At 34.3% G+C, this 26,722-nt stretch overlaps 1 protein-coding gene across 1 annotated transcript in view; it reads right to left on the bottom strand.

The window, feature by feature from the left end:
* Positions 1-26,722, bottom strand: part of METTL15 (methyltransferase like 15) — a 229,340-nt gene that overhangs the window by 202,511 nt on the left and 107 nt on the right. Inside the window, exon 2 of the mRNA XM_049780093.1 lies at positions 21,386-21,671. Within this exon, the coding sequence (XP_049636050.1) occupies positions 21,386-21,671 (286 nt within the window). The remainder of the gene's footprint in view (positions 1-21,385; positions 21,672-26,722) is intronic.

Here is a 26,722-nt window from a genome sequence, read left to right as displayed (position 1 = left end):
GCCAGAATTTTAGGGATTTGTTTAAATTTATCCAAATGCCAAAGCCTCAGAAATAATATTTTCAATATAACCAAACCACAGTTGGTCAATGCACTTATAGAAGACTTTATAGTTATCTATAAAGTTTTTGTTTTGTATGTAATCAACAATACTAAAAACTTAGAAAACTTTAAGAAAATCTGAGTAGTTTCACACACACACAAAATAAACACCAATAAGTATTTCTAAGTTCAGTCCTTCATTTTTGATTGAAACAATATTCATATTAAAAATTTGAAGAGGGTAAAGGGAAACATCTCATAGTGCTAGTGGGCTATTCCCAGATTTTTGCTAGGGAAAGAAGAGAGAATCTCACTCCAAGTGGTGCCAGGGACTAAATATGACCGTCCACCATGTAAAGACTAAAGTAGTCACTAGCAAGAGAAATGATTTTAGTTTCATTCAAAAATCAATTTTTTGTCATTTTTATATTTTATCATTTCAATTGGAACAAAATCAAACCTTTTTAACATGTTGGCTTCACATCCGTTTTTCAAATAAGAAATAATCTTGGTGTTGACATGACCGCCTGAGGGAAAAGTAAGCCTTCACACGACAATTATAAAGATGATTTATAAAAATGGGAGAAAGGTAAAGGCTTAATTTAATGGGCTGAGGACATGCTTTGCATATATAAGGACCAGGTTTGATCCCCAGCACCCATACTTCTAACCAAATATAGCTTTCAAAACAAAGTGGAGGGAAAGGTAATTTGAATTACAGTAGTTTTAACTCTTCCTTATTTCTGCTACAAAAGAAAAGTAAACAAAAACCAGAGAAGAGACAATAGTAACAAGGTGCTAGAGAAAGTAAGAAAAAACATTTAGAGGCAAAGAAATTGTACAGCAGGTAGGTTGCTTGCCTTGTAAGCAGCAATCCAGATTTAATTTCTGGCATCCCATATGGTCACCTGAGTCTTGTCAGGCATAATCCCTTAGCTCAAAGCCAAAGGTATGCCAGGAGTATGCCCTGAGCATCACTATGTGTAGCCCAAAATGAAAATAGATATATGTAAACATGTATCTTTTTAAACATATATGTAAATATATGTCTTGATTTATGTTATATGTACATTTGCATATATACATAGACATACATATGGGAAGGTCCCCATGCAGTCCTCCAGTCAGCTCCCCATGTAGTTCTCCAATCTGGGCGAGTCATAGGTTATTTTCAGCCAACCATCCAAAATGAAAATAGATATATGTAAACATGTATCTTTTTAAACATATATGTAAATATATGTCTTGATTTATGTTATATGTACATTTGCATATATACATACATATACATATGGGAAGGTCCCCATGCAGTTCTCCAGTCAGATCCTCATGTAGTTCTCCAATCTGGGCGAGTCATAGGTTATTTTCAGCCAACCATCCTTGATCTTGATCCAAGGGTCTAAGAATATGTTACTGCCCAACACCTGAGGTGCTAATGCTCACCATTAACTAATGCTCAGTATTCATGTAGTAAGGATAATGGAACCCAGGTCTACTGTTCCATGCTAGGTATGAACCCTATGTACTATCTGCCCCCCAATTGTTGTAATATTACAGTGCTGTAATATTAATACTAACTATTGTTAGTATAACAATAACTATTGTTAGTAATACTAACTATAGCATTAGGGATATGCCCTAATTGCTATACTCTTACAATGTTACAATAACTGCTGATTTTTTGGAAACTTAGTATAGAAAAACATATAAACAAAGAATAAAATGAGTATGACATGAATAAAATTATTACTTAGTATAGAATTGATAAGAGAAACCCAAAAAAGTCCAACTCAAGTAAAAAAAAATTATATGGAACAAGAAAAAGTAGTTAGAAAATATATTCATCAAGACTTCTAAAAATATTCATCAAAATAAAGAAAATATATTCGTCAAGACTTCTAAAACTATTCATCAAAATAAAGAAAATATTCATCAAGGTAAATGTTACTTGTTTCACCAGAAAGGACAAAAGCTAACAGTTGCAGAGGAAAAGAGAGAGTTCACAGAACACTGTAACAAGATAGCTCACCAGATAGATCTGCTACCTGGTTTGTTATAAAATATTATTTTAGGTATAGTACTTAAAACTAAGCAATTTCTTATATGAGAACTCACAAGGTCAAGGTACGATTAACACTCTTAAGAAAAATAATCCAGAACTTTAAAAAAAATGGAATAGACAGAACCACCATACCTAGACTCCTGCAGCAATTATGATTAGACTATTGAACAAGGACCAATGTTGACCTAAATAGAGAATAACCAGTACTCTATATGACTCATACAAATGTGTTTCTTTGCACAGTGCACAGAAAAATCTCACTGTTTCTTCTTTCTTTCAATGAGTTTGCCGTGTTTTCTTTCTGGGTCTTTATTTACTAAATTAGAAGAACAGCTCTCATATAAATTAAAATTAAAATTTTAAAATAAATAATTTTAATTAATTGACATCTAAATAAGAAAGAATATCATTTCTCACACAAATGTACAGTTATTTGGGAGATATACATAGCTGGGAATGATGTTTTTAAATTGTAATTTCTAATTTTCTGTTACTTTAACTATAAATATAAAGCAAAAACAATCTTAATTCTATTTTTATAACAAAAAATATTTGGCAAACAGATTTAATATAAATGAAATGAAAGGTATAAATAGGCAAAGGAATCAAATAAGGTATTAATCTTGTTTAACTAAATTCCTCAATTATTTTGTTGTAAACTTTAATGAGAATTATATACAAGGACCAAAAAAATGTTAATTCAAGACTGATAGATAGCTCAAAAGCCAACCCACAAAAAGGAAAGACATTTAACACTGGTAGAGAAGCAAGAATATTCACCTCGCTACCAAATTTACTGGAATGGACGGTATGCAAAAAACTGAGTATATGCAAAGTAACATTTTTTTTTTATTTTCTTTTTTTTTTTGAGATGGAATTTTTTTTTTTAATTTATTTAAACACCTTAATTACATTTTAAATAATAGGAAACACTAACAGCAAATTGTTTTCCCTTTAAATTATGACACATTCACTAATAAAACTTTTAACATGTTAAAAATAAGACTACATGGGGCCGGTAAGGTGGCTCTAGAGGTAAATTGTCTACCTTGCAAGCGCTAGCCAAGGAAGGACCGTGTTTCAATCCCCCCGCATCCCATATAATCCCCCTAAGCCAGGGGCAATTTCTGAGCACTTAGCCAGGAGTAACCCCTGAGCATCAAATGGGTGTGGCCCTAAAAAAACAAAAACAAACAAAAAAAAAGACTACGAAATATTTTGAGTTCATTTTCTTATATAGATCTTATTTATATCTTAACACATCTACCAAATAAATTTTTAATTATAAGAAAACTTACCTCTGCATAATATTTGCTTTTCTTATAATATAAACAATCACTTTAAAAAAGAACACTAAGTATATATACATTTCTATCTGGGAAAGATACTAAATTTACCAGTGGTATTCAGGCTTCATCTCAAAATTAGTTAGTTTCTAAATATAATATTTGAGACAGGATTAACCACCAAATATTTGTTTTGAAAAACTAATTTTATAACGGAAATATTGGAAATAAAAGTTTAAGTGATCAAATATAATAATTAATTTTCTAACTTTTTGTGCTTAGTACTGTTGATTCAAATATGGTGGTTTGATTCTTTCCTATTGGCCTTTCAGTCACACCTGGCAGCAGTGGAGGTGTTTAGTAAGTACTGTAGGTTTAGCACCTGGGAATTGCTCTAGTGATGTTCTGAGAACCACATAGTACTCAGGACTGAATCTGAACCTCCCACAGACAAAGCAGGTGATCCATCACTTTGAGCTATCTGCAACAGCAAAGATATAACAATTTCAATTTTTTTCCTGACAGTACACAAAATATTCATCACAGTAGCAACTACAATAGGTTCTCCATAAATGCTACTACTGATAACCTAAAAAAAACTAACAATATTGTTTTGATTAAAAAATCACATAATAACAAAGATAATCACAAAATCTAAAACAAACATTTGTAAAAGTATTAGTATTTTAGAATATATATAAAATGTACAAGAAATAGAATCTACAATAGAAAATTGCCAAAGCAATATTAATTTACTTATTCACACAATTAACAAACTATCACCAGGTTCACAGAGCTAGAACAGTGGGTAGAGTTTGTCTTTTGTGAACCAACCCAGGTACAATCATCAGCATCACATTTGGTTTGCCAAGAGTTTGCTGGTTTGTCAGGAGTGATCCCTGAGTACAGAGTCAGGAATAATACCTGAGAACAACTGAGTGTGGGTGGGTAGAGAAGAGGAAAGGAAAGGAAAGAAAAAAAGAAAGGGGAAAATGAAAAGAGAGGGGGAAGGGGAAAAGGAAAGGAGAGGGGAAGGGAGGGGAGGGGAGGAGAGGGAAAAAGAAAGGGAAGAAAGAAAGAAAGAAAGAAAGAAAGAAAGAAAGAAAGAAAGAAAGAAAGAAAGAAAGAAAGAAAGAAAGAAAGAAAGAAAGAAAGAAAGAAAGAAAGAAAGAAAGAAAGAAAAGAAAGAAAGAAAGAAAGAAAGAAAGAAAGAAGAAAGAAAGAAAGAAAGAAAAAGAAGAAGAAAAGGAAGAAGAAAGAAGGAAGAAGAAAGAAAGAAAGAAAGAAAGAAAAGAAAGAAAGAAAAGAAGAAGAAAGAAAGAAAGAAAGAGAAAGAAAGAAAGAAAGAAAGAAAGAAAGAAAGAAAGAAAGAAAGAAAGAAAGAAAGAAAGAAAGAAAGAACAGAAGAGAAAGAAGGAAAGAGAAAAAGATATAGACAGGCTGATAGCAGATAGAATGATAGAATGATGAATAAATTAGAAAAACAAAAATTATAATCTGTTTCCAGAAACCACAAATATACTAACAATTTTCTTCAAAAAGGTAAATAGCTATTTCCCAGTGGAACAGCTTGGGGCCAGAGAGATAGCATGGAGGTAGGGTGTTTGCCTTGCATGCAGAAGGACTGTGGTTTGAATCCCGGCATCCCATATGGTCCCCAGAGCCTGCCAGGAGCGTTTTCTAAGCATAGAGCCAGGAATAACCCCTGAGTGCTCCCCCTCTCCCACAAAAAAAAAAAAAAAAAAAAAAAAAAGACAAACAGCTATTTCCCTGTGTCTGGAAGGAAAAGACATGCCCTCTCCCACTGGATCAAACAGGGGAGCCTCTAGCAAGCAAGATAACACAATCCATTCTTTTGAGCTTTCTACCAGCCCTGGTAACCTAACTTTTAATTGCTGGCTTTTTTTTCCTGTAATAAAATAAGTAACATAAAACTATACAAATGCCATCAATTAAACAATTCACTTGTCAAAAATAAAAAGTCAATTAAATAATAATTGGGCAAGAAATAGTCTCTGAAAATAGTTACCCAATTTCCTGACAAAGATGTTAAATACACCAAATATCTCAGATAAGTGAACTCACACACTGTATCTTTTTGTGACTGGTTTATTTTACTTAGCAAAATCTGTTTATGGCTCATGCATTAAACATGAAAATTCCAAACATACATCACATTGAATAATTTCCTACCAAGTTAAGGCTCAGTAAAACTCCATTGTATATATACAACACATTTTGTTTATCCATCCATCAAGAAACACTGTCATATTTTAGTCATTGTGAATACTATTAAAATGAATGCACAAATATTCCTAGAAGGTCTTTCTTTCATTTAAATATATAACCAAAGATGAGGATTACTGAATTATATGTCTATTCTATTTACTTTGGGGATTTGAGACATTCCTAGGAGTGTCCCAGGGTTGTTCCTGACAATACTCAGGAAACAACGCAGTGTTGGGAATAAATCCATCCTCTTATATGCAAAGCATATACTCAATTTACTGACCTATTTCTATGGCAAAAATATATTCATTTTAAGGTGCCAACTTAAAATAACCTGTATTCCACTGCAAATTTACTTTTTTATTTCTTTTATATATTTTTTGGTTATGTTTTTTGGGCCACACCTAGTGATGCTCAGGGGTTACTCCTGACTATGCGCTCAGAAATCACTCCCTGGCTTGGGGGCCATATAGGATGCCCAGGGATCAAACCACGGTCTATCCTAGGCTAGCACAGGCAAGGCAGGTGCCTTACCGCTTGCGCCACCGCTCTCCAGGCCCCACATTTTTTATTTCTTAACAGTCACAAGAATTCTAACTTCAACTTATCCTTGCCAATATGTTGTTTTTGTTTTTGTTAGGGTCATACTCTAGAAATATTCAAGGCTTGTTCCTGGCTCTTCATTCAGGGATCATCCTGGCTGGAGTAGAAGACCATAATTGGGTGAAAATGCAAACAATAGAAAAAACTAACCAGCTTCTTCTTCCCCCCCTTTTTTATGTTGTTGTTAAATTTTTTATTTTTAGTTATGAGAACAAAGATGCAAAGAAAGAGGACAAGGTAAATGTATACAGTTGAAGGACAATCAAACCCATAACATAATTCTCATGAAAGTCCACTTGCTTGATATCTAACTTTGAAATTTCAGCCCATAGAACATTAAGATATATAAGACAGAATCATGTACAAATACTTTGTCCCTCAACTCCCCAGGACTTGTAACACATATATTTCTTAACAGCATACAAGGCAATCTAAAGCCATAAAACTTACGTAACTCCTTAAACATTACAGGCATAGTATTTTTCTATATTTTCCATGTACATGCATATAGCTTCAGTTAACCTTCAAATTGTAAGTGGGTTCTTTTTAAGGATTAGAGTCAAAGGAGCACAGTATAAATGGGTTAGAGTGGCAATTGTTGTTTGCATAGGCCCACCAAAATATGAGGGACATGGAAAGGAATAACCTTGGCCTAAATACAAAGAGGACCCGACCCCTGAAGTTTCCTGGCACAAGACCAACCTCTAGGCTCCAGGCAAGTTAGATCATCCAATCCAAGACATTGTCTGTAGTGCCAACACAATTTTATTTTTCACACAGTCTCTGTTGTTGGTATCATGTTTCTGTATTAAAGATCCTGGAATCTGCATATCCTACAGTGAAGTCAGGATGTGGAGCATCCTCTCCTTTCACCTCACAATCAAAGGGCAGTGCAGGGAGCCCTGTCCTGTAAGCAGGTCGTTGTTGTTGTTAAGTCTTCTCAGTGTTAAGGGAAGTCTCTTTTGAGCAGGTCGATGTCTAAGCAGTGAAGGGTCTTCCGTGGTAGAGGATTACTTCCAGGTGATGGTATAGACAAGCCTGGATAGAACAGCTTCTATCTATGCAAGGCTAGTACCTAACCCCCCCCCTGTGTTACCTATCTCTTTGGCCTCACCAACACATCTGTTTTATTGCTGGTTTGGGGGTCCACAACCTGTGGTGTATCAGCCAGCAATTTGCTAATGGGAATCAAACCAAGCATTTTGAGCATACAAAACTAGTATCTCATTTTAATTGATTTAACACTTCCAAAAAAAAACTGATGTTAACATCTCTCATGTGCTTATCTGCACTCATCTATCTTTACAGAAATAAAAAGCTCTATTTTGGAACTGTGTTTGCTTCTGGAATTCTAAGTTCTAGATATAATCCCTATGGAGTCTATAATTTGCATACACGTCTGTTTTATGGGCTACCTTTTATTATGGGAAAATTATCTTTGAAGATAAAATCCTTTATAAATTTTCAAGTAGTAAAATTTGTCTATATTTTTCTCTTAGTACCTGCGACATTGGTATTATATCCAATAATACATTGCCAAAATAAATTGCATTAATTTTTATCCTATATTAATTTCTCCTAAATCTTACAATTGAGGGTGTTACATATGCCTGTGTTCAATTTTAAATTAATTTATGCATATTACTATTAAGAGTCCATTTTTTTAAATGTAACTGAGTTTTCCTAGCATAATTTGTTGAAATTCCCTTTCCTTTCCCTATTGAACAATACTTACTTTGACTGCTATCTGCTCTAAACATCTCATGCTCCAGAGCAGTCGGCTCCTTTCTCCACCATTTTGGCCTTTACTTTAGAAAGTCCCAAAATGAATGACTTTCTTGTCATTCTTGAATAGTGAGAGAGTTTATTTATGTGTACTCTATTATTTTCAATCATTTATAGCCTCTCAGCAAGTTTTAAAATCATAAAGTATGATCTTCAAGCTTCTTTTTTATGATTAATGAAAGTATTTGGTGATGAAGCACAAAAACAACAGGTTGGACAGTTACCTTTCACTGGATCAACCTGGTTTTGATCCCTGGCAATCCATTTGGTCCCTTGAGTCAGCCAAGTGTGATTCCTGAGCACAGAGACAGAAGTAAGCCCTAAGAATCTACAAGGTGCGGCCATGATAGATGATATAGATAGATCAGTGGTTCTCAAATAGTGGGGCGTCCCAGGGGGACACGAGGCTCCATAAAGGGGGGGCGCGTTTGACCTCAGCAAACACTGTCATAACAAGCTAAGCCCCAGGTTTATGTGTTTATGTCTCTGTATGTCTCTGAAGCTGAGAGTTGCTGAGTCCGGCTTCAAACCCCATTTTGAAAAGCTATGCATTGCAAAATATGCTCATTGTAGCCACTAATCCAAACATCATCTCTGATTAAAAAAATCAGCTCAAATTATTATGTATATTTTTGTTTTGCAAGTTAAAGTTTTCGTTAATAAAGATACTATTTACATTCATGCAGAGGGGGCAAGAAAAATGTTTTCTTCCTAGGGGGGCATGACAGAAAACAATTGAGAAGCAATGGATTAGATGATAAATAGATTATTGATACAGAGATAGATTGATGATAGATAACAGGATCCTTTCAGTCTGTATAAGTGTTATAAAGTGTTTCTATTTCCATTGCCAAACATCTACTAAAGCTATGAATTATTTTCGGTAGCATTAACATTTTAACAATTTAAGATAGTGTAACCCATGAACATGAAAGCTAATTAGCTTTCTTTATTAACAATGTTTTAATATATTTTATTTTATTTAAACACCTTGATTACATACATGATTGTGTTTGAGTTTCAGTCATGTAAAGAACACCACCCATCACCAGTGCAACATTCCCATCACCAATGTCCCAAATCTCCCTTCTCCCCACCCAACCGCCACCTGTACTCTAGACAGGCTTTCCATTTCCCTCATACATTCTCATTATTAGGACAGTTCAGAATGTAGTTATTTCTCTAACTAAACTCATCACTCTTTGTGGTGAGCGTCATGAGGTCAACTGGAAATTCCAGCTCTTTTTTCTTTTGTGTCTGAAATTATTATTGCAAGAATGTCTTTCATTTTTCTTAAAAACCCATAGATGAGTGACACCATTCTGCGTTTTTCTATTTCTATGACTTATTTCACTCAGCATAATAGATTCCATATGCATCCATATATAGGAAAATTTCATGACTTCATCTCTCCTGACAGCTGCATATGTGTATATGTTTCCAGAGTCTTGCTATGATAAATAGTGCTGCGATGAATATAGGTGTAAGGAAGTTTTTGTATTGTATATTTGTGTTCCTACGGTATATTCTTAGGAGTGGTATAGCTGGATCCTATGGGAGCTTGATTTCCAGTTTTTGAAGGAATCCCATATCGCTTTCCATAAAGGTTGAACTAGACTGCATTTCCACCATCAGTGGATAAGAGTTCCTTTCTCTCCACATCCACGCCAACACTGTTTGTTCTCATTCTTTGTGATGTGTGCCAATCACTGTGGTGTGAGATAGTATCTGATTGTTGTTTTGATTTGCATCTCCCTGATGATTAGTGATGTAGAGCATTTTTTCATGTGCCTACTGGCCATTTGTATTTCTTCTTTGTCAAAGTGTCTGTCCATTTCTTCTTCCCATTTTTTGATGGGATTAGATTTTTTTTCTTGTAAAGTTCTGTTAGTGCCTTGTATATTTTGGAGATTAGCCCAAAATTATCTGATGGGTACTGGGTGAATAGTTTCTCCCACTCAGTGGGTGGCTCTTGTATCCTGGGCGGTATTTCCTTTGAGGTACAGAAGCTTCTCAGCTTAATATATTCACATCTGTTAATATCTGCTTTCACTTGCTTGGAGAGTACAATTTCCTCCTTAAATATGCCTGTAGTCTCAATGTCCTAAAGTGTTTTGCCTACGTGTTGTTATATATATATTATGGCTTCAGGTCTGATATCGAGGTCTTTTATCCATTAGATTTTAACTTCACACATGATGTTAGCTGGGGATCTAAGTTCAATTTTTTTAAGTGGCTAGCCAGTTGTGCCAACTCCACTTATTGAAGAGGCTTTCCCTGCTCCATTTAGGATTTCTGCTCCTTTATCAAAATTAGGTGATTGTATGTCTGGGGAACATTTTCTGAGTATTCAAGCCTATTCCACTGATCTGAGGACCTGTCCTTATTCCAATACCATGCTGTTTTGATAACTATTGCTTTGTAGTACAGTTTAAAGTTGGGGAAAGTAATTCCTCCCATATTCTTTTCCCCAATGATTGCTTTAGCTATTCTAGGGTGTTTATTGTTCCAAATGAATTTCAAAAGTGCCTGATCCACGTCTTTGAAGACAGATATCTTTAGAGGGATCACATTAATCTGTACAATGCCTTGGAGAGTACTGCCATTTTGATGTTAATCCTGCCAATCCACGAGCAGGGTATGTGCTCCCATTTCCACGTGTCCTCTCTTATTTCTTGGAGCAGTGTTTTATAGTTTTTTTTGTATAGGTCCTTCACATGTTTAGTCAAGTTGATTCCAAGATATTTGAGTTTGTGTAGCACTATTGTGAATGGTGTTGTTTTCTTAATGTCCATTTCTTCCTTATTACTATTGGTGTATAGAAAGGCCATTGATTTTTGTGTGATAATTTTGTATCCTGCCACCTTGCTATATGAGTCTATTGTTTCTAGAAGCTTTTGGTAGAGTCTTTAGGGTTTTCTAAGTAGAGTATCAGGTCATCTGCAAACAGTGAGAGCTTGACTTCTTCCTTTCCTATCTGGATTCCCTTAATATCTTTTTCTTGCCTATGCACTACAGCGAGTACTTCCAGTGCCATGTTGAATAGGAGAGGTGAGAGAGGACAGCCTTGTCTTGTGCCAGAATTTAGAGGGAAGGCTTTAGTTGTTCTCCATTGAGGATAATATTTGCCACTAGCTTCTGGTAGATGGCCTTAACTATATTGAGAAAGGTTCCTTTCATTCTATCTTGCTGAGAGTTTGGATCAAGAATGGGTGTTGGACCTTATCAATTGCTTTCTCTGCATCTATTGATATGATCATGTGATTTTTACTTTTCTTGTTGTTGATGTTGTGCATTATGTTGATAGATTTACGGATGTTAAACCATTCTTGCATTCCTGGGATGAAACACACTTGGTCATAGTGGATGATTTTCTTAATGAGGCATTGAATCCTATTTGCCAGGATTTTGTTGAGGATCTTTGCATCTGCATTCATCAGCGATATTGGTCTGTAATTTTTTTTTTCATAGCATCTCTCTCTGGTTTAGGTATCAAGGTGATGTTGGCTTCATAAAAGCTATTTGGAAGTGTTTCCGTTTGCTCAATTTCATGAAAGAGTCTTACCAGGATTGGTAGTAGTTCCTCTTGGAAAGTTTGAAAGAATTCATTAGTGAATCCATCTGGGCCTGGGCTTTTGTTTTGGGGCAGACTTTTGATTACCGTTTTAATTTCATCAATAGTGATGGGGTGTTTAGATATGCTATATTCTCTTCATTCAACTGTGGAAGAGTAGAAGAGTCCCAGAATTTACCCATATCTTCCAGGTTCTCATTGTTAGTGGCATAGAGCTTCTCAAAGTAGTTTCTGATTACCCTTTGAATCTCTGCCATATCAGTAGTGATCTCTCCTTTTTCATTCCTAATATGAGTTATCAAGTTACTCTCTCTTTCTTTGTTAGTTTTGCCAGTGGTCTATCAATCTTGTTTATTTTTTCAAAGAACCAACTTCTGCTTTTGTTGATCTTTCGGATTGTTTTTTGGGTTTCCACTTCGTTGATTTCTGTTCTCAGCTTTGTTATTTCCTTTTGTCTTCCTACTTTTGGATCATTTTGTTGAGAACTTTCTAGTTCTATGAGCTTCGTCATTAAGCTACTCAGGTAAGCCCCTTCTTCCTTCCTGATGTATGCTTGCAAAGCTATAAATTTTCCTCTCAGTACTGCTTTTGCTGTGTCCCATAAGTTCTGATAGTTTGTGTCTTTATTATCATTTGTTTCCAGGAATATTTTGATTTCCTCTTTGATATCATATTGGACCCACTGGTTATTCAGTATAAGGCTGTTTAAAAACTGTTAAAGTTTTCTTCTGTGTCCCTTTAGAATTCACATATAATTTCAGAGCCTTGTGGTCAGTGAAGGTAGCCTGCAAGATTTCTATCCTCTTGATATTATGGAGGTATGTTTTATGTGCCAGCATATAGTCTATCCTGGAGAATGTCCCATGTACATTGGAGAAGAATGTGTATCCAGGTTTCTGGGGATGGATTGTCCTATATATATCCACGAGGCCTCTTTCTTCCATTTCTCTTCTCAAGTCTAGTATATTCTTGTTGGATTTTGGTCTGCTTGATCTATCCAGTGTTGACAAAGCTGTGTTGACGTCCTCCACAATTATTGTGTTGTTATTGATGTTATTTTTCAGATTTGTCAACAATTGTATTATTTTTCTGGACCCTCATTTATTGCATATATGTTTAGGAGAGTGATTTCTTCCTGCTCTACATACCCCTTGATTAATATAAAATGTCCATCATTGTCCCTTACAACCTTCCTGAGTATAAAGTTTGCATTATCTGATATTAGTATGGCCACTCCAGCTTTTTTATGGGTGTTGTTTGCTTGGATGATTTTCCTCCAGCCTTTTATTTTGAGTCTATGTTTTTTCTGACTATTCAGGTGTGTTTCTTGTAGGCAGCAGAAGGTTGGATTGAGTTTTTTGATCCATTTAGCCACTCTGTGTCTCTTAACTGGTGCATTTAGTCCATTGACATTGAGAGAAAGAATTGTCCTGAGATTTAATGCCATCTTTATATCGAAATTTGGTGTGTCTTTTGGTCAGTCTTGTCTTAAATTAGGTCTTTCAGTTTTTCTCTTAAGACTGGTTTTGAGTCTGTAAAGTTTCTAAGCTGTTTTTTTTTTTTTCATTTTACTTTGCAGATTAGCTTTAAAGGCTTTATGTGTTTGCATATAATCTACGGAGTTTTCAAAATATAGGATCATAGAATCACAAAAAAGATCTTTATTGGCTTTTCCAATATGAAGCTTTTTTTTTTATGATATAAGGCTCCAACTAAAACTTCCAGTACAGAGATAACAAATATGTCAGAGCAGTGACAGAAAGCATCCTAGCCTTTTCCTGATCTTAAAAGAAATATTTCAATCTTTCACTTGTACACTCTACATATACCTTATATGATTTTTGAATTTTGATAACATTCTTCTATTCTATTTTTTCAGTATTAAAACTGGTTAAATTTTTTTCTCTGAATTAACATGATAATTTTTAACCATTTTTTAACCATTGTGACTTAATATATTACATTTACTATTTGCTACATAATGAGCAATTCTTGCCTAGCAAGAATAAATTACTTTTATTATTAATAATTTAATATTCTGTTGAAATCTAGGTACTAATTTTTGAGAATTTTTATAGCAATGTTCATAAGAGACATTTACTTGTAGTTTTCTAATAGTCCTTTTAACTTGGGTTTAAATTGGCCTCTTAGGATAAATTAGAAGTATAGTTTTTTTGAAAAATGAAAAAGATTGGAACTAAATTTTACTTTGGTAAGATTTTTCAGTGAAGCAATCAATCAGTTCCAGGACTTTCCTTTGTCTAGAAATTTTTTTTCATAAGTAAGTCGATCATTTTACTTGTCATAAGTCTATTCAGATTTTCCATTTCTATATGGTTTAGTCTAGGCAGGCTTTTTGTTTCTAAGAACTACTTCATTTCATCTAAGCTATCAATTTTGTGACCAGATAAGCAGTCACTGAACTATAGTTATAATCTTTTATATTTTTACCACCTTGTGAGTTATAGGGCCATATTCAATTTAACATTATGAGCATTCCTCCTTTTTTTAACTGAGTCTCCAGATTTTGAATTTCACTGATCTCATATGGATTTTATTGGCATTTCTCTAGTTTAACTTTCTAATACATTTTTTCTAAACTTTATAATTACTTTCATGTTTATATTTGTTTTCCTATAAGTAACTCTATGTACCATAAACTTGAGTACGTTGTGTTTTGTTTTCACCTTTTTGTTTGTTTGTTTGTTTGTTTTTTTTGGTCACACCCGGCGTTGCTCAGGGGTTACTCCTGGCTGTCTGCTCAGAAATAGCTCCTGGCAGGCACAGGGGACCATATGGGACACCGGGATTCGAACCAACCACCTTTGGTCCTGGATCGGCTGCTTGCAAGGCAAACGCCGCTGTGCTATCTCTCCGGACCCTGTTTTCACCTTTTTTTATGTAATGCTCTACTTTCCATTTTGATTTCTTTGTTTCATTGATTGTTTAAGAGTATGTTCTTTACATCTAACAAATTCAAAAACTTTTCAGTTTTCATATTGATTTATTTCTAACTTCATCCCCCTAGGGTCAGATAAAATAAGCTGTATGTTAACATTTAAGGTATTAAAATTTAATTTGTTAACAGAAATATGTCTATACCTCTATACCGGAAAAATGTCTCAAGTGACCATAAGACAAATGTGTATCATACTATTGTTGGGTAGAATGGTCTATATATTTATTAGCTCTAATTCACTAATTGTGGTATTTAGAACCTGTATTTGCTTATATATCTGTTTTGTAGTTTACTGAGTGAGGTATTAGGTCCACAACTAAAACTTCTCCCTTCAATTCTGTCAAGTTTTGTTTCACATATATTTTGATGGTTTGACATAAGTACACAAGTGTTTATAACTGTGTGTCATCTTGCTCTGGTTATTTTACTTTATTGTTTTGTTTTTGGTTTGGGCCATACCTGGTGACGTTCAGGGGTTACTACTGGATATGCACTTAGAAATTGTTCCTGCCTTGGGGGACCATATCAGAGAATAAAGAATCAAACCACAGTCTGTCCTAAGTCACCCACATGCAAGGCAAATGCCCTACCCCTGATCCAATGCTCAGACCTTGCTGTAGTTTTTTTATTATATTAATAACAGAATGTTCATTTGCAAAATATTCTCTTACTATCTCTATGTAATTAGAAATTAACTTATCTGTGTGAATCAAACTTGTGTAAAAAATTGATAAAGTAAATTTCAAAGTTTCTCAATCAATAAAATATGTATTTCATGTTTTTAATAAGGCAATTATATATCAAATATATAAATATTGTTTATAACTTTTACATTTGAGATAATTATAAATTGGAAAGAAGAGTTTTATAATTTAGAACTACTAAAAATTCATATTCAGGGCTGAAGCAATAGATAGTACAGGGGTTAGACACTAGCTTTTCATGTGACCCTGGCTCAATCCTGGAATCACATATGGTCTACCAAGCACTGAGCACAGAATGAAAATAAGTCCATGATCTATTCCTAAACTAATCCTGCCTTAGTCCCTCAAAACACTTGTATTCTATGGCTATAACATTAAAATAAGAAATTAGTAACTAGCAAAACTCAAATGAGTTAAATATAAACCTAAAAAACTCTACTGGTTTAAAAACTGTGAGAAAAAAAATGTTGTTGGTTTTGTTTTGTTTTGTTTGATACATTTTTGTTTTCAGTGCCACACTCAGCTGTGCCAGATCACAATTGGTAGAGTTTCAAGAAAGATATATTATGCAGGGATCAAACAATGGCTACAAGCAAGGCAAGCACTTTATCCACTGTACTGTCTAGCACAGGAAAAAAAATGTGACATTTACAATTGACAAATATCTAATGCTAACAATCATATCATGTTGTTCACACTAGTTGAGGAAAAAATATGACACTATATAATTGAGAAATATCTAATGCTATCAATCATATCCAATGTCATACACACCAGTTAAGGAAAATAATTGTGAACCATGTAATTGACAAATATCTAATGCTATCAATCATATCCAGTGTTGTTCACACTAGTCAGAGTAGGTGAACCATACATATTTTTTCCTAAAATTACATTTAGTAATATCAGGTAAGTAGTTTGAAAAAGTCATGGTATAACTATGAACATGGGATAAATATGCAAAGAAAATAAATCAGGGTTTTTGTTCTTTTAAATAGTTTATAACTCAATTCAACCGTCAGACCAGATGTTAAAATGTTTACTAGTACACCACTAGAAATACTTCATCCCAGAAGGTATTTTGATACAAAGGTCATTTCATATGTGATTTTTAATGACAAATAAATAGAATGCAAAGTTTAAAAAGTTTCAAAGAAACTAACATTTTTAATTTTAAATAATAAGAAAACAAAAGTACCACTTTTGGCAAAGTTCATTCCACCTTAAATTTTAAGATTGTAATATATTTATTATGTATGCATGTGAATATGTATACAAATATGGGCCAAGGTATCCATCCTGACACTTAGAAGATAGGCAGTATTTAAATATAACTAGACAGATGATAAACAAATGAAAGTCGTCCTTTCTATGAAAATCTTTTGATATTTAATTAGAACAAACATACAGTCTTAGGATTTCTCTTTGATATTTACTCTCCATTGAGAATTATAGTTTCAATTATAATACTACTACTAATTTTTTAAAAAGCATAATTATTTTCATAAAGACATTTAACATATATGATACCATGACAAACTTAGGTAGATCTAAAAAAATATATTAAACGGTAAGATTATCAAAGTAAGTTCAGATACTTATTTTGAATATTTTATAAAACCAATCTTATCAACATAACTTAAAATTTGTCAGCATGGATTATTTGAAGGGGGTTCTGATTTGTTGTTTTGCTCATGTTGGCAGGGATCCAACCCAGAATCTCATATATGCTAGACAGGTACTCTACTGCTCAGCTACATCTCACATCATAAATGAATTTGAATAGTTTAGTTATCAGTTATTTTCTCAGCATTTTCACCGATTCCTCTCCCATGTTTCTCTAGTTGTTTAATCAGACTAGATATCTGACATTGGTTATACCATATTTTTTGTCCAAGAAGCTATCTTAGTACTTAAAGATTAGCCTTTCATTGGTACCTCACATTGTTATCTGGTTACTTTGTAATCTACTACTAATTTTAAAAATCATTACAAGTCCACCATATTGGAGATTCATGTTGGACACTGGAGATACAGTGTGTCTGGGGCCGGTGAGGTAGCGCTAGAGGTAAGGTGTCTGCCTTGCAAGTGCTAGCCAAGGAAGGACCATGGTTGTTAGATCCCCCGGCGCCCCATATGGTCCCCCCAAGCCAGGGGCAATTTCTGAATGCTTAGCCAGGAGTAACCCCTGAGCATCAAATGGGTGTGGCCAAAACCAAAAAAAAAAATTAGTGTGTCCATGATTACATAGAAAACATAGAAAACAGCCTGGAGAGAGGGAGATATTTAACAAATAATCATATAATCAGTTATAAATTTAAATTACTGTGCTGTAAAAGAAAACTATGTAATTCTATAAGCATGTAAATGGGATACTTGCCCCATGTAAGGACTAGAAAGAAATTACCTTAGAAAGTACAATTTGACTAAAGAAAACAAAATTATATTGAGAAGAAGTTTTGACAGAGAAAACAAACAACATAAACTTAAAAAAATAAAACTAGTACCATCTTCATCTAGGAAGAATCATACTTATTTTCTTCAGACTTCAAAAACTGGAAAAAAAAATTTTATTAAGATAGCCTAAACTAAAACATTTCTAGGAACAAGAAATGTGTTTTGGGATTAATGAAAACTTGTCAAGTAAGCAATTATATCTAAATTTGTTATGTAAAACAAAAGGGAGGAGAACATAGGTTTTACCTTTTAATATTGACTTATATTTTAAATGTATCTAAAAATAATTTAATGTTATAAAAGAACAATGGTAAAAATAATAAACATTTATTATTTTCATAACATAGGAGAGAGAATGCAGTGAGTAGGATACTTCCCTTACACCTGGTCAATTGTGCCAGGCATCAGGAGTGAACCCTGAGGGTAGAGTCAAGAGAAAGCCCTGAGCACTGTGCTAGGTGCAGCCCAAAATCCAAATTAAGTAAATAAAAAAAAATTTTTCAGTTAGCACTTTTTAAATATTACTTTTTAAGAAAAAGGAACAACTATTAAATGTTCAAGGCTTCACTCAAAACTACATTCAAGTATTTTTTAAAAGTTCCTGCTATGATCAAAAGTTTCATTTGTAAATCCAACATTGAAGTCAATGTGAAAAACAGTAATTAAGTGGGTGATTGATAAAAGTGAGTGTATGACTCATAGTTTGCAGAGGAAAATGATTTTTGGGAAAGGCTCAGGAAGAAAAGATGCAAATAATTGATTTTGAATGAAATGAAGACCTTTCCTGTCCAAGGACTGTCACCAGTTCTTTATTACTTGAAGATTAAGGGAATAGTGAATAAAGCTGTCTGCCAGACTGCAGGAAAGGTAAGATATGACAGTCTTTAAGTGTACCTCACAAAAAAGTTTTGGGAAATAACATTCATAAAAATTAAACTTTCTATAAAAAGTTACTAGAAACCCCAATTCAAATCAGAAGAAAAGTCAAATTAAATGAACATTTAATCATTTGTCAGGAACTTGAACAGAATGAAACAGCAAGCTAGGTCAAATTATAGAATAATCAAATTTTACTTCACTTGTCTTTTAAACAATACTGATTTAGAGGGAAAATAACTTAATTAGAATTTTTGTTAGATTTGTTTCCTACTTCATGAGTTAATACAAAATAAAAGTATTTGATTTTACTAGTAATTCAGCAAATTTATAGAATAAAATTTAGTTTCTGATTTAGGAAGCCATATTTGAGTCATTGAATTCACTTCCACCTTTTCATTATCTGCTCCTATCACCCATATCCAGAAAAAAACAGGTAGATAAGGATAAATAGCATATATGTGCACACATAGTTTTACATAATCAAATTTAATATAAGTATTACTATTCATGCATTTTCAGTCATTAAAGGAACATATCTTCATTATTTCATTTTATAGTCAGATTAAATAGAAAACCTGTTTTGTTTTTGGAGGGTTTGGAGGGCATTTGGTGGTGGGAGAAAGCCCAGTTATGCTCAGGCCTTATTTCTAATTAACTGATCAGGAATCACTGACAATAGGGTGCTCAAGAGATGATATACAATGCTGGGAGTCAACCCAGAGCCAGCAACTTGCAAGACAAGTTCCATATCTCCTGTACTAGATAGATTGATAGATAGATAGATAGATAGATAGATAGATAGATAGATAGATAGATAGATAGATAGATAGATAGATAGATAGATGATAGATAGATAGATAGATGATAGAGATGATAGATAAATAGATAGAGACAGATATAGATATATATCATATAAAATACATACTATTGATATACTATATACAAATATACTACATATATGTCTCCAGCTCTTAACAGAAAACAATCCAATTTAATTTCAAAATGAAATGAAAATGAAACGTTTGGAATGCCTATTTTGCAATGTCATTGAGCAATTTGCTTTACACATCCTTCTAGAGATGTCCCAGTTCACTCTTATTCTTCTCCATCCTCTCTGCCACTTTCTTGAACTCACTCTCCCAGCTGAAGAAGCTCAAATTCTCTCTTGAACTTGTTAATCCTTTTTCTATCTTACTCTTCCTCTTTATTCTCTTCCTCCATCCCTCCCTTTCTCTTTCTCTTAAAATAAAATATTTAAGGGCCAGAGCAATAGTACAGCAAGTAGAGTGGTAGTATAGTAAGTAGGAAAGGCAATTTGCATTGCATGTGGCTGACCCAGGTTTAATCACTGGCTCCCTACATGGTGTCATGAGCACCTCTAGAGTGAGCTCTGAGTGCCGAGTAAGTGGTAAGGCCTAAACACCACTGAATGTGCTCCCAATGCAACAACAAAAACAACAACAAAAATTCACTTCAAAAGAAATAATTCTGGATAGGAGGCTAATGATATAGCTCAGTAGGTCCAGAGTTTGAACCCCAGCATCACAGAAAAAGAATAGTACTAATAGGTTTACTTGCCTATAATATTTATACATAAATAGTGAAAACAAAAAGACCAAGATATTGTTCATATTTTTAGGTGTGGGAGGTGTTTGGGGTTACATCAGGGGAATTTTAGGAGCTACTCCCAGCTCCATTCTCAAGTATTAGTTTAAGTGTTGCTTAGTAAATCAGATAGTACTGGAGATCAAGCCAGGGCCTCAAGCATGCAAAACATATTCTTTCACTCCTCTAAATATTTTTAAGATTAAGCAATCAAAGGCATATCACTAATGACTTTTATAAGAGCCATTCTAACATACCTTATGTATATAATATAGAACTTAGTTCATGAACAATGATAAAGGCTTACTTTGTAACTGTGCTTAATTTTAAAAAGGCAATATCTTTGTAATCTCTACAGATTTTAAAGCATGCACATATTCCAATTTCAAATGCAATCCTAAGTACTAAACCAGGAAAATTGAAAATGTGCATATCCACACTAAATCTTATACATAAATAGCATTATTCACAATAGTCAAAATGTGGAAACATAAATGGCCATTACTTACTGGATTAAAAGAAAACAATTGTATAGCGACACAATGGGATTATTCAGGTACAAAATGAAAATTGTAGCATATGCTTGCTACAATATGGACTAATCTTAAAAACATACAAAGTACAAGGCAGCAGATAAAGAAGGCCACATATTATTTAATTATAGTTATATTCAAAAATAAACATCAACAAATGGAGACTAGAGAGAGATAGCACAGTAGGTCTTCAGCATCCTATATACCTCTATTATTACCACCAGGAGTAATTCCTGAGTAACCACTGAGCATCACTGGGTATGGCAGAGTTTCAATTTAATAAATAACACTCTTCCTAAATAGTGGTAATGATTACATAACCTAGTGAATATACTTTATAAAAATGAACTGTACACTTTAACTCTGTAACTACTATGTGCAAACAATATTGCAATTGTACGATTTATTTATTTATTTATTTATTTATTTATTTATTTATTTATTTATTTATTTATTTATTTATTTTTGGTTTTTGGCCACACCTGATGATGCTCAGGGGTTACTCCTGGCTGTGTGCACAGAAATCACTCCTGGCTTGGGGAACCATATGGGACACCAGGGAATAGAACTGCAGTCTGTCCTAGGCTAGCAAACACATGCCTTACCGCTTGTACCACTGCTCTGGTCCCTGAAACAAATATTATTTAAAAAATTTAATATCAACTCACCTGTCCCTTTTGTGGTGCCAAACAACGAACAACTTCATCCACCATTACTGGAACATGTAATCTAGTCACAGCTTCAGAATCTCTATCGTGAGATTCATCTGATTCAGGAGCTCCAGTTTCACCTGTTTGTTTAGGGGCTTCATATTCATGGTATTTTCTTGCTGTACCAAGTATTTTTTTTTGACAGCCACCTAAATAAAATACTCCAGATTCCAACCAGCATGAAAGAAATCCTTTATAGATTTTACAAAAATATGGGTATCGAAGCATTTTGTAGTTCACAGATCTAGAAGAAAAAATGAAAATGTGGCATAGATTATTTTTTAAATGTCACAATATAATTTTTAAATGAAATTACCTGAGGTGAAGCCAGTTCTAACACAGGTAAGCCTAATCGTTTTAGCAGTGACTAATTAGTCAATTAAAAGAGGAAACAAAAAAAGAAGTGACTAATTAAATGCCAACTAAGAAACCTACAAAACCCCAGAAATTGAATATATAATTTCCAATATAGTCTGAGAAACTATAAACATTCATTTTAATTGGATGTGAAAGTTTATTATCCAATCATCATTTTCTAAAATAATTTCTCTGATTTTTAAGTTTAAAATAATATTTAAAACTTAGTCCTTTGCTAAGTTCCTCCTCACATGGGGAGTTCTTTCTCCTTTCTTCTCTACCTTTCAACAAACTCTCCACCTTTAAAAAAATTTCAAACTCAGGGGTCAAAGAGATAGCATGGAGGTAGGGCATTGGCCTTGCATGCAGGACAGTGGTTCGAATCCCAGCATCCCATATGGTCCCCGAGCCTGCCAGGAGCGATTTCTGAGCGTAGAGCCAGGAGTAAGTCCTGAACACTGCAGGGTGTGACCCAAAAAATAAAACAAAAAAATTCAAACTCTGTATTGAACATGCTGTTTGAATGACTTAAATTGTATTAAAATTAAATACAATTTAAATTGTATTAAAAATTGTATCCTTCTGTGAATCCCTAGAAAAATTGCATGTACATCCAATATGAAAATGTGTTTTCAGACTCAAAAAATCTTGCATGCAGGCCATGGATAGATTCTGACAAGATTACTTAACCAAAAGCCTATATCAATGTGGCACAAATCAATTTAATTGTACTTTATAAATATTCAACTATGTACACATTGATGTTCAGACTCTTTTTGTTTTATTTGCATAGTGCCCACCCAGAAAAAAGATAAAGAAAAAATAAGTAATTATATATTCCTTGGCATACTAATCTTGATTTTTTTTTCATTTTTTTTCTTTAGAGGGGAGGGGAGGAGACTAATCTTGATTTTTTTGTAAATTTTTAAAGTAGTAGGAAAAATTCTGTTAACTAGTATAGTTATAGTATAGTACTAATATAAAATTCTGTTAACAAAAACCTTCTGAAAGCATTGTGGTTTTTGTTTTGTTCTTTTTAATTTAATTGCTCTCAATAAATATATTTGAAACTGCTCTTCAGTTAACACATCTCTGTGGACTTTCTAAAAAGATGAAATCTGGAGTATTTGAATAACCTATACAACGTATAGTGTTTTAGACATAAAAACATAATATATATTCTTGGAGATCTCAAATAATAAGAAATACTCTTGAATTTCCAGTTAGGACTCAGAACCATACAGGGAAAAATAAATTAATAGAAAAAAATAGCTTCTCTGACCTGAATTATTTTTCCTGCATTCCATTTTTATGTATTTACCCAACAGTGTTCACTGGACAAACCTATAGGGTCTATTACACAGTAACTGTTTACTAAAGGAGTATAATAATTACTTTCTTCTTTGGTTGTGTTTTGAAATATCTCCCTAATAAAGAAAGTGATTTCTTTCTCTCTGTGGCCCAATCTCCTACAATACGGGGCTCTCCTGTCATCAACTAAGAACCAAAACAAATGATTTAAGTTCCCTAGGTCACAGGAAAGAGGATAACAATCAGAAAATCTGGCATCTAGAAGAGAATTTCTGGTTTCCTGACTTTTTTTCTCAGCCACCAAAGTTCAGTCGAAGTTATTGAGACTAGAAAACTATGGGGAGAATAAGGGGAGAAATTAATTTGAAAATTCCACAGTCATCACCAATACCACCTGTCTTCACAGCCACTAAAACTTAATGGAAAACTTAAAAACAAAGGCAACAAGAAGAAGAAGGAAAAATAAAAATAAAAACTCAGCCCAGAGTCCGCATTGGAAAAAGTGAAAGAGAAAGTGAAACAGCGAAACAAACTATTTGGTAACTTCCGAAATTAGGATGGATATAAATAACATTTGCGAGGACTCAGGCACTGAGACTGGTGTTTACTGGATGAATGAATTACCTCTGCCAGGAGGTTCCCCCAAACGCCTGGGTTGGGGTACAGTGAGAGCTCAAGGACTCAGCCACCTTCTCACCTGGCACAAGAAGAAACCTCACTTGGCCTTTAAATTCGGCCACCAACGACCACCAAGGTTGGGGGAGAAACTCTTTGGCCACACGTGGAAGTCCCAGACCTGGGGGAATCTTGTAAAGACGGACAGGTTAGACTAGTAGGTCCGTCCCACAACCGAAGTCTGAGTCTTTCGTTCCGCCTCTTCCAGTCCCCTACTGAAAAGTCTTGCAGGCACAGTATTTTACCAGTAGTGTTTCAGGGGTCTTTTAAAGCAAACAAAACCATAACAAATCCCTGCAATTGCCAGGTTGAAATCGATTTTCACTTTATTTAGTGTCTGATGCAACTTTAAAACTAACTTTGCAGTTTCTCCTTATCAGCTGCTATGTTCGATTTCTGTTTTCTAAATTTACAGGAAAGTTAAAAGCCATTTAACAAAAAACTGGAGGGATTTATATCTCCATAGATAAGCTTAAAAAGTTTGGGATCTTTTTTCTTTGTTATATTAGAAAATATAGTTAGAAATTCCCTTACATTTTCTGTTATGCTCCCTACTGTCTTGCCAAACTAAAAAAGTTTTTTAAAAAGTCAGCACAAAAATGCCATTGATTCTAACACTAATAGTTCTTTGCATTTACTAAATATTCATTTTCTTAAGTTTGTGACTATGAGACCACACTTGGCTGAGCTCAGGGCTTACTCATTGCTCTATGCAAGTATCACAATCATGCTTCAGGGAATCAGGGATTGAGCACAGGTGATTGCAAGCAAAAATAACATCTCCATCTCTCTCCCTCTTTTCCCCCCTTTCTCTCTCCCCCACTTCTCTTCTCCCCTCTCCCCTCTCATTTCCCCCTCCCTCTTAACCCCCCCTCTCAAGTACACACACCCCTCTACTGCTAGCTACTGATGTGCTAATGATGCATATCTTATCTTCTCACCCAAAAGAAAAATGGGTGTAACAAGAACACTAGTGATAAGCCCTTAGACAATATGTGAAAAGCAAAATTTAAACTCTCCTCCTTTGGGTAATTGTAAGGCAGCATTTCCCAAAGCCAATCAGGATTAGATTTCCCCAGAGTTCCATGTGTCCCTGAGCTTTCCAGGAGTGATTTCTGAGCACAGAACAGGTGTAAGCCCTGAGCACAACCAGGTGTGGCCTCAATTATTCAATGACTAAATAACCAAGGTCTTTTCAGAGTCTATAAATTTTAGAATGTTATACTATTTCTGAATAACCTCACGCATATGTAGACTAAAAATAAACAAAGGGAATAGCTAATAGCAATAAAAACAGACCATGAGAGTGGGGCTGGGGAATAATACAAATTCTAGGTCTCTTGCCTAATACGCAGCCAACCCGGGTTCAATTCCTATCATCCCATATGTTCTGTGCACCATCAGGAGTAATTCCTAAATGCTGAACCAGGAATAATCCCCGAGCAATGCTGGGTATGGCTTAAAATCTAAAAAAAATTTTTTTCTTAATTTAGAAACTACTTTCTTACTTAACAATGACCAATCAAATGTTACCTTATCATAGTAAGATATGCATATTTTCAGGCTAGATTAAGATATCTTGATATCTCTTACTCTCAAAAAGTATCTTATGAACAAAATTCTATGAACAAAATGCTTTGTGAAATATAAGAAAAATGTTTATTAATTTTTCTGAAAACTTTCACTTTCTCACCTATAAAATAAACGGTACCTATATCTCATACTTTTGGGGGGGTCACACCCGGCAGCACTCAGGGGTTACTCCTGGCACTATGTTCAGAAATCATTCCTGGCAGGCTCAGGGGACCATATGGGGTGCCGGAATTCGAACCACCGTCCTTCTGCATGCAAGGCAAACGCCTCCATGCTATCTCTCCGGACCCTATATCTCATACTTTTTGATAAATAATATAAAGTCAACCATTGCAAGAATATCAGAGGTAAAAATACATATTGAAATACAAAGATTTCTTGGGCCCGGAGAGATAGCACAGTGGCGTTTGCCTTGCAAGCAGCTGATCCAGGACCAAAGGTGGCTGGTTCGAATCCCGGTGTCCCATACGGGTCCCCCTTGCCTGCCAAGAGCTATTTCTGAGCAGACAGCCAGGAGTAACCTCTGAGCACCGCCGGGTGTGGCCCCCCCCAAAAAAGAAATATAAAGATTTCTTGGGCCCGGAGAGATAGCACAGCGGCGTTTGCCTTGCAAGCAGCCGATCCAGGATCAAAGGTGGTTGGTTCGAATCCGGGTGTCCCATATGGTCCCCAGTGCCTGCCAGGAGTTATTTCTGAGCAGACAGCCAGGAGTAAACCCTGAGCACTGCCGGGTGTGACCCAAAAAAACAAAAAAAAACAAAAAAAAAGAAGAAGAAAGAAAGAAAGAAAGAAAGAAAGAAGGAAGGAAGGAAGGAAGGAAGGAAGAAAGAAAGAAAGAAAGAAAGAAAGAAAGAAAGAAAGAAAGAAAGAAAGAAAGAAAGAAAGAAAGAAAGAAAGAAAGAAAGAAAGAAAGAAAGAAAGAAAGAAAAGAAAGAAAGAAAGAAAAGAAAGATTTCTCAATTTTATTAACAAACTGCCACAAAAATTATTGAAAATAATTAAAATTAATGAGTAAAACGAATGTACCAATTATCAGTATCAATTAGTAGCAGCAAAATAAATGTAATCAAATTAAACACTAATAATTGTACTGATGAATCTATCCATTTTTTAGAAACAGTCACATGCTATGCATCATAAACAATGACCAGTTTTTGATTTTCTGCAAAAGGAAATAAATGTTCCTAACATAGTAAGCTCCACAAATTGTATTATAACAGTATCCTGTATTAATGTTGTCATCCTATTTATTTGGCGATACTGAATCACCAGATGATAAACTACCAATTTGGCTCAATTTTAGGCTCAATATTTCCCAAAATTTGTAATCAATAACTGCTGAACCGGCACAATAATCAT

The sequence above is a fragment of the Suncus etruscus genome, chromosome 9 (assembly GCF_024139225.1).
Source record: "Suncus etruscus isolate mSunEtr1 chromosome 9, mSunEtr1.pri.cur, whole genome shotgun sequence".
Lineage (NCBI taxonomy): Eukaryota > Metazoa > Chordata > Mammalia > Eulipotyphla > Soricidae > Suncus > Suncus etruscus.
This window is presented reverse-complemented; position numbering and strand designations above follow the sequence as displayed.